Source organism: Oreochromis niloticus, linkage group LG10 (genome assembly GCF_001858045.2).
Source record: "Oreochromis niloticus isolate F11D_XX linkage group LG10, O_niloticus_UMD_NMBU, whole genome shotgun sequence".
Lineage (NCBI taxonomy): Eukaryota > Metazoa > Chordata > Actinopteri > Cichliformes > Cichlidae > Oreochromis > Oreochromis niloticus.
Genome location: NC_031975.2, coordinates 16,664,801 through 16,676,717, shown reverse-complemented (window position 1 = coordinate 16,676,717; position 11,917 = coordinate 16,664,801). Strand labels below are relative to the sequence as shown.

At 39.0% G+C, this 11,917-nt stretch overlaps 2 protein-coding genes across 2 annotated transcripts; both read right to left on the bottom strand.

Annotated features, from left to right (window-relative positions):
- Nucleotides 1-2,180: 2,180 nt before the first annotated feature.
- Nucleotides 2,181-3,164, bottom strand: LOC109203810 (olfactory receptor 1-like). Its single transcript, XM_019363546.1, has one exon. The coding sequence runs from the start codon at nucleotides 3,162-3,164 to the stop codon at nucleotides 2,181-2,183; it is 984 nt and encodes a 327-aa protein (XP_019219091.1).
- Nucleotides 3,165-6,024: 2,860 nt separating this feature from the next.
- Nucleotides 6,025-7,008, bottom strand: LOC109203811 (olfactory receptor 1500-like). The gene has a single exon (XM_019363548.1). The coding sequence runs from the start codon at nucleotides 7,006-7,008 to the stop codon at nucleotides 6,025-6,027; it is 984 nt and encodes a 327-aa protein (XP_019219093.1).
- Between the last annotated feature and the right edge of the window lie 4,909 nt (nucleotides 7,009-11,917).

The following is an 11,917-nucleotide window of genomic DNA, read 5'->3' as shown; positions in this document are numbered from 1 at the left end:
GAAAGAATTTCGGACCATTCTACAAACTTCCTCACCAGATCCCTGTACTCAGACTCCTTCCCACCCTTAATGCACCCAACCACTGCAGTGTCATCAGAAGATTTCTGCAGGTGGCATATTCCACTGTTGTACTGGAAATCTCACTTGGCAGAAATGGCTGGATGGTATAAAGGGTAGTGGAAAAATATTTTTTTTTTTGAAAAACATGTTTCTCGCTATGCCACCAGTACCATCCAGGTGAGAGTGACAGCAGCACAGAAAATGAATAATTGTACGCTTCCATTTACTTATTTATTTATTTTTATTTATTTTTTAGTTAGGGCGCCCTTGCATATGTGCACTTACAGGTATAAACACACTTATATTTAAGCATGTTGTTTGTCATGGACAATATGTTCAGGTTCAGACTGGGTGTAGGACACTCCTCCCAATCACACCCCACTGTTGTTGACCAAGAAAAGTCCCCCAGTATAATAATGGAGCCCCGAAGTGGGGTGACTTTCACCAGCTTACCAAGAACTCCATGAATACTGGGTCCCCGCAATAGCGACCCTGAGCCTGCTCACTATCAGTCACATCCAGCTTTAAGGACACTAGTACATATAACATGATTTGATTCAGGAGGTATAGACAATCTGTGAGTACAGTTAGTGAGTACAGCATGTGTTGTACTCAAGTGTTCCTAGTGCAAGTGTTTTGTATAAGTTACAACCTTCTGTCCATTGACCTTATATGTTTAGGCATTTTTCTGTAAGTAGTCTCCCAGGATTATTGTTTCCTTTGCTTATGTTTCTTTGTCCTTTGTTACAGGAAGACTGACTGTGATTCTATTACCAGCAAATTACTTATTACAGTATGTGAGCTAACACACTTGGTTAGACCTTGCTCTTGTACAGACTGGCGAGATTTTCTTTTCCACCCCTTGAAGAGTACCCAGTGTGCAGAGTCTACACTTTGAGTTTACACTTTGGGTGGTTTGTTACTGGGGATTTATGCTTTAGCAGGAAAACTACATCATAGCTACTACTAACTGCAAATCCCTCAGAAACCCTACAGTGTAACTTGATTACCGGATAGCAATTGGCCTGTTCAGTACTGCTGATTCCTCCTGTGCTATTTAAACTTATTTTCACCAATGTTTTTTAATTTATTAGTGAGAGAATACGAATTTTCTCATCAATATAAAGCATACGAATCATAGTCTCAACTTAAGGACTCAAAAATTTCCTGCTTATAAAACACCAGCACGTGACCACGAGGAGCAGCTCAAAAGCTGGCCTGTTAATGTCTTCACTCAGAGAACCAATGTTAAAATGTAACCACACGGTCTGTCACTTTTAGTAGCCCTGTGTTCCCACTGTAATCAAACCATGTGATCATATTGTTATAAGTAGAATTTACTCAGTCGGGTCACTACACAATGATTCAGTTTATTTGCCACAAAAAATAACATTTCTGGGTTTCTACCAGTTTAGTCAGTCCTTTACATTATATTTACATTTTGGTTGGACGTTCTTTGAAACACTAATCAAAGGCTGCCCATATCCACATAGAAGCTGGAAGAAAGAGAAGTTGGAAGGCTTCCTGACATATTCTCAGAGCAGAAAATGATCTATTTAAACAGTCATTAAAATGTATTTCTGTAGTTATATAGTAGCTTTACTGAATCTCCCTTTGAAAAAAAAACAACAACAACCATATGTCATGTTGCAATGCATACATCTCAGAAAGGCAACCCTTACATTTGGCTAAAGATAAATGTGATTAGTTATCACTATCACCTCACAGCATAAAGGTCCCTGCTTTGAATCTAATCTTTCACCTTTCCGTGCTTTCCCTGTTTGTGCATGACTTCACAACAGGCTTTATTTTATTTTATTTTATTTATGATAAACTCCTAAACTTTCACGTTCATAAACTGGCCATAGTTGTGAATAAGTATCTGTATATCTCTCTGTGTTGGTCCTAACATTAACAATTACAGTTGCTTAAAAAATTACAAATCACAAATCTTTGCTACATGATGTGCTTTAAAATCAAACGCACATTGCCCCGTGAAGTGGGACATTTGTAATTTGGGTTCTATTTGGAAGTACTTAAACATACTTGAACATTTTTTTTATTTTATATGCATTCCTTAAATAAACAAAGGGGTAAAAATATTTATGCCAAATTTATTCTTACTTTTTAAATTTGACTTTTCTATTTTTGTAGTGTGTTGTGATTCTTCCCTTTAACTTTTTTAGAGATTCTTTGATTTCTCGTGTCTGAAGAACATATATGATAGGGTTCAGCATTGGAGGAAAGACTGAGGTCAGAGACAGGTTTATGATTCTGGCATTTGGCTCTATATTTGCACGTAGAATAAATGTGATTAATACTGGGAGGAAATAGATTGCCACTAATGAAAGATGAGCTGTGCAGGTTTTAAAGCCCTTCATTCTTTCTCGAACTGTGGCTACTTTAGCTAAAGCATAGCCTATAATCAGATAACTCAACAACACAATTGTAAGAGGAAGCCAAAGAATAAGAGCTGGCAAAATCCAAGCAGTTATATCGCTAGGTGTAAAATCATTGCATGCAAGCCGGTATATCTGACCATGGTCACAGAAATAGCTTTTAATAACAACTGACTCACAGAAGGAAAGCCTTGTAAGAAGGCCAGTTGCAATAAGTATAACAATAATGACAAACACCCAGAAAGAGGCAATTAAAGAGAACATAAGCTTGTGAGTTACCTTCAGTTGATAATGCAGTGGGTAAACGATCGCCATAACTCTGTCATATGACAGTGCAACCAGATTTAGAGCTTGCATTGAAAGGAATACATAGCAGAAAAACAGGAATGTCAAGCAGTCATTATAGGAAATGTGGGGGTGATTAAACAAAAAGATATCGAGAACCTTTGGCACCATAGCAGAGTTACCTAACAGATCAACCAATGCAAGATTGAAAACTGCAATATATTTCGGTGTTCTTAGATTGTGATCCAAATATATTGCGGCCATGACAGCTGTGTTTGCCAGAACAGAAATAATATAAACAAAAAACAGAAAGGCATAATAATATTTTATATTAGGAATGCCAATAAATCCACTTATAATGAAAAATGCAGGACGCAAAAAAGTGATATTTTTCCCAAGTGCAGAGTTAAAAAAGTCCATTGTAAGATTTCTGCCAAGCTTATGTTGCCCAAGTGCTGATGAGACAGGTGGCAGCACTGGCTGACTGGGTTTTGTTATGCACATGCAGTACACCAGATGATGAAGCTCTTGCATGCTTTAACTGTTTGCAGATCCCCTCAATATTTATCTTCAGGCATGATCCCATGAGTGTATTCTGCAACCTGTTTTTCCTACAATATTTCCATGGTGTGTAAAATGTACATTATATTCAGTTCAGTCACCTGATTATTCAAACTAATAACTGCTAATAATAAGAAGACTATATGTATGTGTGTGTGTGTGTGTGTGTGTGTGTAATTCTTAAATCCTCTCATACAGGCTTACTTGCTTAATCATGTTTGTTTCCATAACAAATACCCAATATCCATAAAGTCAGACAGAAAACAAATCATTTCAAAAAAACATTTTGAGAGGCAGCCATCAAGGGTGTGTATGAGTGTTTGAATGTTTTATTTATAAATAAATAAATAAAGGGAATTGAATGCTATGACTTTGAAAACTGAATTTGAAGCATTTATATGATATAGAACACCTACAGAAGTATACCCAAAGAACATTAAACTTTTTGGATTTTCATTTGTATTTACACTCAGGTGAAGTTTCCCCATTTTATATCATCATTTTAATACAGTCCAATGTAGGCTTCTATAAACCTGGTCAGCACTTAAAACTAGAGATGGACCGATCCGATATTACGTATCGGTATCGGTCCGATACTGACGTAAATTACTGGATCGGATATCGGTGAGAAATTAAAAATGTAATCCGATACATTAAATATAAAAAAAAAAACACCTCACAAAACTTGCGACACGGCGTAACTCGGCTCATAACCGTAGCACGTCGGAGCAGTATGCGTCACGTGATAGAGCGGCTGTGTGTATTTGTAGCCTCGCTACCAAACCAGCATTTCATCTCCGAGGACGTTATCCCAGAGAGAAGTAAAGCAAGTGTGTAAGTTCATCTCTGAATGTTTGTAAAGCGTTCCCATGTTAAACTTAACAACCGATATATGGAGCGACTGCCTCTCTCTCCCTCCCTCACCTTCCTGCTGCTACTTCAATCGTGAAACTGCTTAATGATCAGCTGATCGGCTTTTCTGTCGCGAGTCCGTCTCTCTTCTTTGTTTTTGGCCCACTTTGCACCAGAAAGAGGAAACCAGCGACTGAACAACAGCAGCACGTTTAAACTTGATAAGCTGCTGTTAGAATTTTTATTTAATATTACTTTCTACACCAGGATCCTTTTCTACGTAGCTGACGGCTGGTAACTGTGCAGGGGCGGATCTAGCAAAGTTTAGCCAGGGGGGCCGATAGGGCATTAACAGGGAAAAGGGGGCACAAAGACATACTTTTCTTTCTTATTCTCATTTAAAATGTATAGCTTTTAATAAATAATTATCTGAATCTTACACCCAAAGTTTTAATCTGATGTAAAATGTATACAAGTCCATTACTGTATATAGTAACTGTTAAGTCTAATATACCCTAGTAAGCTATAGTACTTTTTCCGTTTGGAAAGTACCATCTGTGCAGTCTGCAATTCTGTTGAAGAAAGATGTTGAATCTATTTAATTATTCTTGAAAAATAATTTAATTCTGTGCATTTTTTTTCACCCTGCATCAAATTAAAGTTGATTACATCGATTAAGCATCATGAGGTGGAGGGTGGGGGGTGGTTCCCTATTTTTTTTTTGCTGGGAGTTTGCAACCCTATTAGTTAGGTTGCTTAATATTTCTGCTAAATACTCTTTAAAATACCAGAATAGGGAGGATGGAGTAGGTTTAAGTTTATTAGATTGATCAGTGTTGCTGAACTATGAAATATTTTGGGTGCAGTGTATTTTTTACATACAGGTATAACAGAATAGCTTTAGTGTTATTGTTTATTTAAACTTGAGTATGAACTTATACAAAATGCAGCAAGATATTAAAAAAACAGTTTTATTGATTAAAAAACACACTATATCGGATTCATATCGGTATCGGCAGATATCCAAATTTATGATATCGGTATCGGTATCGGACATAAAAAAGTGGTATCGTGCCATCTCTACTTAAAACACAAACTTATCTACTATTAGTGGATTTAGGTGCTTCTTTTTGAATGCACAACCACACATACAATAACAGTATGCATGAAGAAGAATGAGTAATTAAGAGCCTATACCTGTACCATAAAAGTAATACAAATGAGGAATGACGAGACTGCTGCTACTCTATGTTATTAAATTTTTTATTTTATTTTATTTTATTTACATTTTTTATTATTTTATTTTGTTGTGACATTTTTAGATTTTCGTGCTTAACTGATGGGTAAAAAATATGTTATACAATGTTCTAATTAGCGAGAGCTGCATTATAGTCAGAGATAAACTCGGTGCCTGGAAGTACACCCAAGTTGCAAAAAAATGTGATCATATTATACTACTCAATTATCTACTCAATATCTATTTACTACAGCACACACACTCATAACTGTACCCGTGAGATGCCTGTAGAAAGAAAAATTTATTTTGTGACAGTTTTAAGGCAAAGGAGGGTGGAATTGACAAAATCTAATATGAAACCTTGTATTTGATGCTTTTGCTCCCTTGCAAGAATAAATGTCCTTTATTACGGTTCTTGGCTGTGGCTGTCTTTTGTCAATTTTTATTCTGACAGTAACGTTTTAGATCATTTTGCTTTTCGGTGAATAAAGTAGTTATATTGTTTATTGTTCCAAATGAAATCTTGATGTTTTGGCTGCATAAAAGGCTGCAATACTGTGTATGAAATACTTCACCTACATAGTAAACTGAAAAAGAAATAAAATTGAATGAAAGAATAGAAATCGGGAACTACAAATGTTTAAATCTAAACACTTCCAATTTAGCCTGCACTCTAGCTTTCAACAATCTTCTCAATGATTCTTTGATCTCCTGTGTCTGAAGAACATAGATTATTGGGTTTAACATGGGAGGCAATACAGTGGCAATAGAAAGGTTTATGATCCTTGCATTTGGATGTATTACACGCCCAAAAGCATACACAAATATAACAGGAAGGAAATAAATTGCCACTAATGAAAGGTGACCTGTGCAGGTTTTAAAAGCTTTCACTCTTTCCCTAAATGTAGAAATTTTTGACAAAGAATAACCGATACAGCAGTAGCTTCCCACGATAAATGCCAGTGGAAACCCAAGAACAAGAACTATTGCCAAAGCAGCAAATATATAATTAGGGGTAGCATCATTGCAGCCAAGACGATACATAGGACCATTATCACAATAGTAGCTCTGAATAATCACAGACTGACAGAAGGAAAGTCTGGTGAGAAGGCCAACTGCAATGAGTGTAAGAGTTATGGCAAGAAGCCAGAAAAAAGCAGTCAAAGACAAAATGAGCTTGTGGCTCACTCTCATTTGATAGTGCAGAGGGTACATGATAGCCATGACTCTGTCAAAGGACAATACAACCAGATTAAAAGCCTGCATCGCATATAAAGTAAAGCTGAAAAACATAAAAGTCAAGCAGTCATTGTAGGAAATATAATAATGGTTAAACAGAAAAATGTCAACAACCTTTGGAACCAAAGCAGAGCTACTTAACAGGTCCGTAAATGTAAGGTTAAAAACAGCAATATATTTAGGACTTCTCAACATGTGATCCAATGTTATTACAATCATCACTAATGTGTTTCCCACCACTGAAAGAATGTAAATAAAACACAGAAAGACAAAATAATATCTAATATTAGGTATGCCAATAAAACCACTTATTATAAAATATGCAGGTCGCACAAAGGTGATGTTGTTCTCGGCAGCTGAGTTAATCAATGCCATGTAAAGAGCTTCTCTTAATCTTCTATAATTCTCTGTACTCTATTGTTTGTGTAGGCTGCCTCTAGTTTGTGAAGGCTAGCTACAAATATGAGCAGAGCAACTTTGTGCTCTGATACTTATCCGGTTGTTCAGTGATGACGTGACGAATCCTACTTCCAGGCCTAAAGTAGTCTGCGTTTAATATGGCTTTTGTGTTGTTAACATGTTTAATGTTTTGTATTTTCTTCTATTTAATCTCAAAAAGCTCCTAAAACAGTCAGTGATCACCGTTGACCTCCCTCGGCTTTTATTACTGCTAATCATTTATTTAAGCTCAGTTTTTAAAACCTTACGATGTAACTACAGCACAGCCCATGCAGCAGTATATGAATCACTAACCTCGTATTGTGGATGGATTATCTCACTTGTTCTCCTGGCTGAAGTTTAGTCCTTTTACAGCATCCTGCCATGCGATTACATTTGTTCCTGACCACCGAGAACACTCACGTTAACTTTTATCGAGTGGAAAAAAAGTTAGCTTGTTTATGTTATGCTAACATAGCAGTGTCGCTAGCGGTCACGTAGCACATCATTATATACCAGCTAGCCAAACTTCAGTAACCCTACAAACGTCACTGCTGTTTAGTTTTCTGTCTTCATTTATGTTGGAAGTTATAGCAGAGCTGTACGTTTGAATTTTTTTCCAAAACCCCGCAGTCAGGACATGCTATATTGTATTTAGATAGAAGCTAGCGAGCTAACTTCCTGCTAACTTCTAACGCCGTTAAATGTCATAAATTCCATTTTCATGGATGCCTGCCTGGATGTTAAACTCAATTGTTACACCTGGTAGAGCAGAACACTGATCATTTTATTAAAGATGAAAGACTTTAGACAGTTTTTCAACTCTCAGTAATGCCACAGTGATCGTTTGATATATGGACCTGCAGCGGAGTTTAGGCCCAGACACGGCCAGTGACGTCAGACTGAACAACCGGATAGCAGTGCTCTGTTCTCTTGTGTACTGCTCTCCTCATGTGTGTGCATGTGTGCATAGGGTACACACTTCACTGGAAGCCAGTGAAGGGAAGCAAGGATAGGTTTAATATGGGACTGCTGGCTAGTTTTCGTTAGCAGCCTTGCTGCTGCGTTCTGAACTAATTGAAGATGAGCTATGAAAGAACTGAGAGATGTACGTTAATAGTGAATTGTAATAATCAACACAGGAGAAAATTAAAGTGTGTACTATAAGTTCAAGATGATAGACTCACAGTAAAGGGCTGTTGTTTGCAATATTTCTCAGACGAAGGAAACAAGACTGAGTAACCTTTGAGATATGACTTTCAAAATTCAAGTGTTGATCTTGGTATCAAAAAGGATACCAAGGTTTTTAACCAGATGATTTAACCAGATGTTATTAGCGAGGGCACTGATGTACTGGCTAACTTTGAATGTTTGGGTCGAGCACTTGAACCTCAGTTTTACTAGAATTGAGATGGAGAAAATTAGAATACATCCAATTAGTAACACATGAGCGGAGCAGATGAGAACATACATTGATTAATATGAATTCATATTACTCATTTTACAGACCCAGCTAGTCTTAGACTGTCCAACAAGATTTTGATGTAATGTAATACAGGTGTTATAGCGGACGCCCTGGACCACTATCTCTGAAATGTGATTCGGTACTGTTCCCTGGTAATAACGTCCGGTCAGAGACGGGGAATGATGTCAGAGTGGAAGAACTTTATTTGCCACGAGCCCACATCGAACACACACTCTCTCTGCCAAGTAAGGATGTGGTTCTGCAATTGACTATGTGCACGTTAGCATATGCTACTTCCGGTGCAAAAACTGCTGTGGGGAGCTTTGTTTCCGGTGTCCTATTCGCGCCCTGTTTAATGTCCAAAAGAAGTTAACCAAATGAATGAATTAAGCGTCGATTTACATTTCTATAGATGTCTTGGTCATTTACCCAATATAACTGTAAATGATGTTCATGGAGTTGTCGATATTTTGCCCCCACGCCTCAGAGCAAAAGAGAAAAGGGATTCAAATGTTATATTTCTCAGCTGTCCCTCGTTTATTGCGGGTGTTATGTTCAAAAAATAACCAGCGATAGGTGAAATCAAGTAGCCAATTTTATTTTTTTGATGCGTGGACATCGTGGACATCCAGTACTGCACTTTTTAATTTAGAAGGTAAGTCACAACATACCCTTCATACATACTAATGTAGAGAAACCCTCACCAGCAATCGTTCATTTTTTGTGTGGCTTTTTTCACGGTTTGTTAACATGCTGTGTAGGTGTGGACATAACGGGAAACATCTGTGACTGTTGTTCACCTGTAGTTTGAATGCTGAACATTTGCCTGTTTAAAGAATAAGACCAGTCACTATACAGAGATGTGCTTCTGAATGTGGACGATGTGTCTTATGCTGCAGTGATGCAGTTCTGCTTGTGTTGAGTGATGCAAACAACCGATCGATCTAAACTCTTTAAACGTCAATCACGTGGTTACCGGCTACCGGCGAAAATAATCGGGACAGTAAGCCAATTTCTGTCTTAGAGCATTTGCGCCGCTGTGTGTTTTTGTGGTCTTCTTTTGCGGCTAATTCAGTGAATTTTGGTCTGATCGTGGTGAAACTTTGTGTGTGGAGTCAGTGATAGCTCTGGGAGCTAACCAGCCTATCTTTAATCGGTTACTTACATGAAATCTGAAGAATTTCTGGTTCGGTTTTGTTTGTTTAGCGGACTTCTGCGCATTTACGTAACTGCTCGTTTAATCGCGGCTTATTTTCGGTGTGTTTGGTGGTTGTAGAAATGGTTTATATGACATTTTAGCTGAGATTATGAGGTTTCTGTGGATACCACACATGTCTGGACTTATATTTCTCAACCCGCGTTATAACCGATTAAACGTGATCTCCTCCTTTTTGCCCCCGGTACCGGAGACGTGGGGCTTAGGTGGTTAAACGTCAAAATCTATCATTAGATTTTTTTGTGACACAACAGTGGTGAGTGTTCCCACCTTCTGCTCTTTGGAACTTAATGCAATCTTTCCGTTTTCAAGTTTTGGACATGATTTTGGAGTATATCTTCGCAGTAGCGATTTACCGCAAAGTAAAGCTACCGGAAATGTGCAACCCCACATCCGGCCTCAAACCAGGAAGTTAGCATTTTCTCGTGCACATAGTCAATACAAATAAGAAATAACATAAACATCTCTCTTGCTTGTCTAGCATTTCTCATACTTCAGTATCACAGAGAACACCATACCAGATTGCAAAGGGACAGTTCCAGATACCAGAAGCTGAGCTTAGAGTAAAATACCATAACAGGATGGCATAAACACAGAATCATAATCGATTTAGGCCAATTCCTTCATTTGTGAGTCAACACCACCCTCTAGTGGACACAATTACAATTACAATTACTCAGTCAAAGGCCGCCGTGCGTATGCAGGCTTCATAAACAAGAACTGATTCGTATGCTAACTTAGTAACTCCATCAGGTAAAATCTTTGGGAACATTAACTCTCCACAATAACTGAAACAACTTACTCCGTGTTTTGCACCGACATTTACGTGTTTGCGCGTGAGCAGTGTGAGCGGCTGCGGTGACACCCTCACGAGCGATTGATGATCGGGAGCTGGTGTTAATCACTTCTCGTTACCCCACGTATACTACACGATGCATGATGAAGGCCAAAATCGGGCCGATCACCAAATCGGTCGCACGACTCAAAAATCGGCTCAAAATGGGCCACAAATCGCACAGTGTAAGCCCAGCATTAGACCAGCAATGTTTGTTCCCCTCAGAGAACGAAAAAAAAGGCTGCAAAAGTACAGGGAGGAATGGGAAAAGGAAAACACCTGGCTGGAAAAGTGCAGGATAACACCTATAAAGAGCACTGCACTGTGTGCCGGCGCACTTTTTCTATAGGCATGCTTCTAATGGTGGGCAAATGAAGAACATGAGGGGCGTGAAAGCTCGGGGAACCCTTAACCAATTTTTTGTCCACCAGGCCACGGCAGAAGCAGATATGGTATGTAAATATTGGTTTGTTTTTTTTAAACCCTCTGGTTAAGATGTAGGCCAAGATGTTCCTGAACTGGTCGGCAGTATTTTGGATTCTCCTGACGCTCGTCTACCATCCTACGGCTGGACTGCTCCGCTATTCAACTGCTGAGCTCCTCCGCCTTCACGGGCAGCTGTCGCTCCCGTCGCCAGCAGAGCTCCACTACCACCCGGACATCACTTTCCAGCCTCGCCGGAGATACATCCATCGCGGGTCCCGCAGGATTTTCCATAACTCCAATGGAACTAAATCGTTTTGGTCTGCTACTCGACGCCATCGCAGTAACCCTGATCGGGCTGTCAACCATCGATCTCTAGCCCACCTGCCCAGGGCGCCCACCGCGATTAGCAAAAAAGAAAATACTCCACTCAACTTCGGTCTTCTAAATACTCGTTCATTGACAAATAAGGGACCTCTCATCCAAGACCTCCTATCTGACCGTAAGTTTGACTTTTTTTGCTTAACTGAAACCTGGCAACAACCTGATGACTTTTCTCAGCTAAATGAATCTACTCCTCCGGGGTTTGTTTACTTTTCTAAACCCCGCTGCTCAGGTCGTGGGGGTGGTCTCGTGATCTTCCTTCGCCAGCACTTGAAAGTCCTGCCAGTTAATGTTGGTACCTTTAGTTCTCTGGAGGTCCTTACATGTGAACTGACTGGACCCATTCCCACCATCATAGCTACTGTATACGCCCCCCCCCCCCAAACCTAACCCTGTCTTCCTCAGTGACTTTGCTAATCTACTAACCCATCTTTCATCTCTCTCCCCAAATGTGATCTTGGTGGGAGATTTCAATATTCACATGGACAATAATGACCTTCTGATCACCAGAAACTTTTCTTCC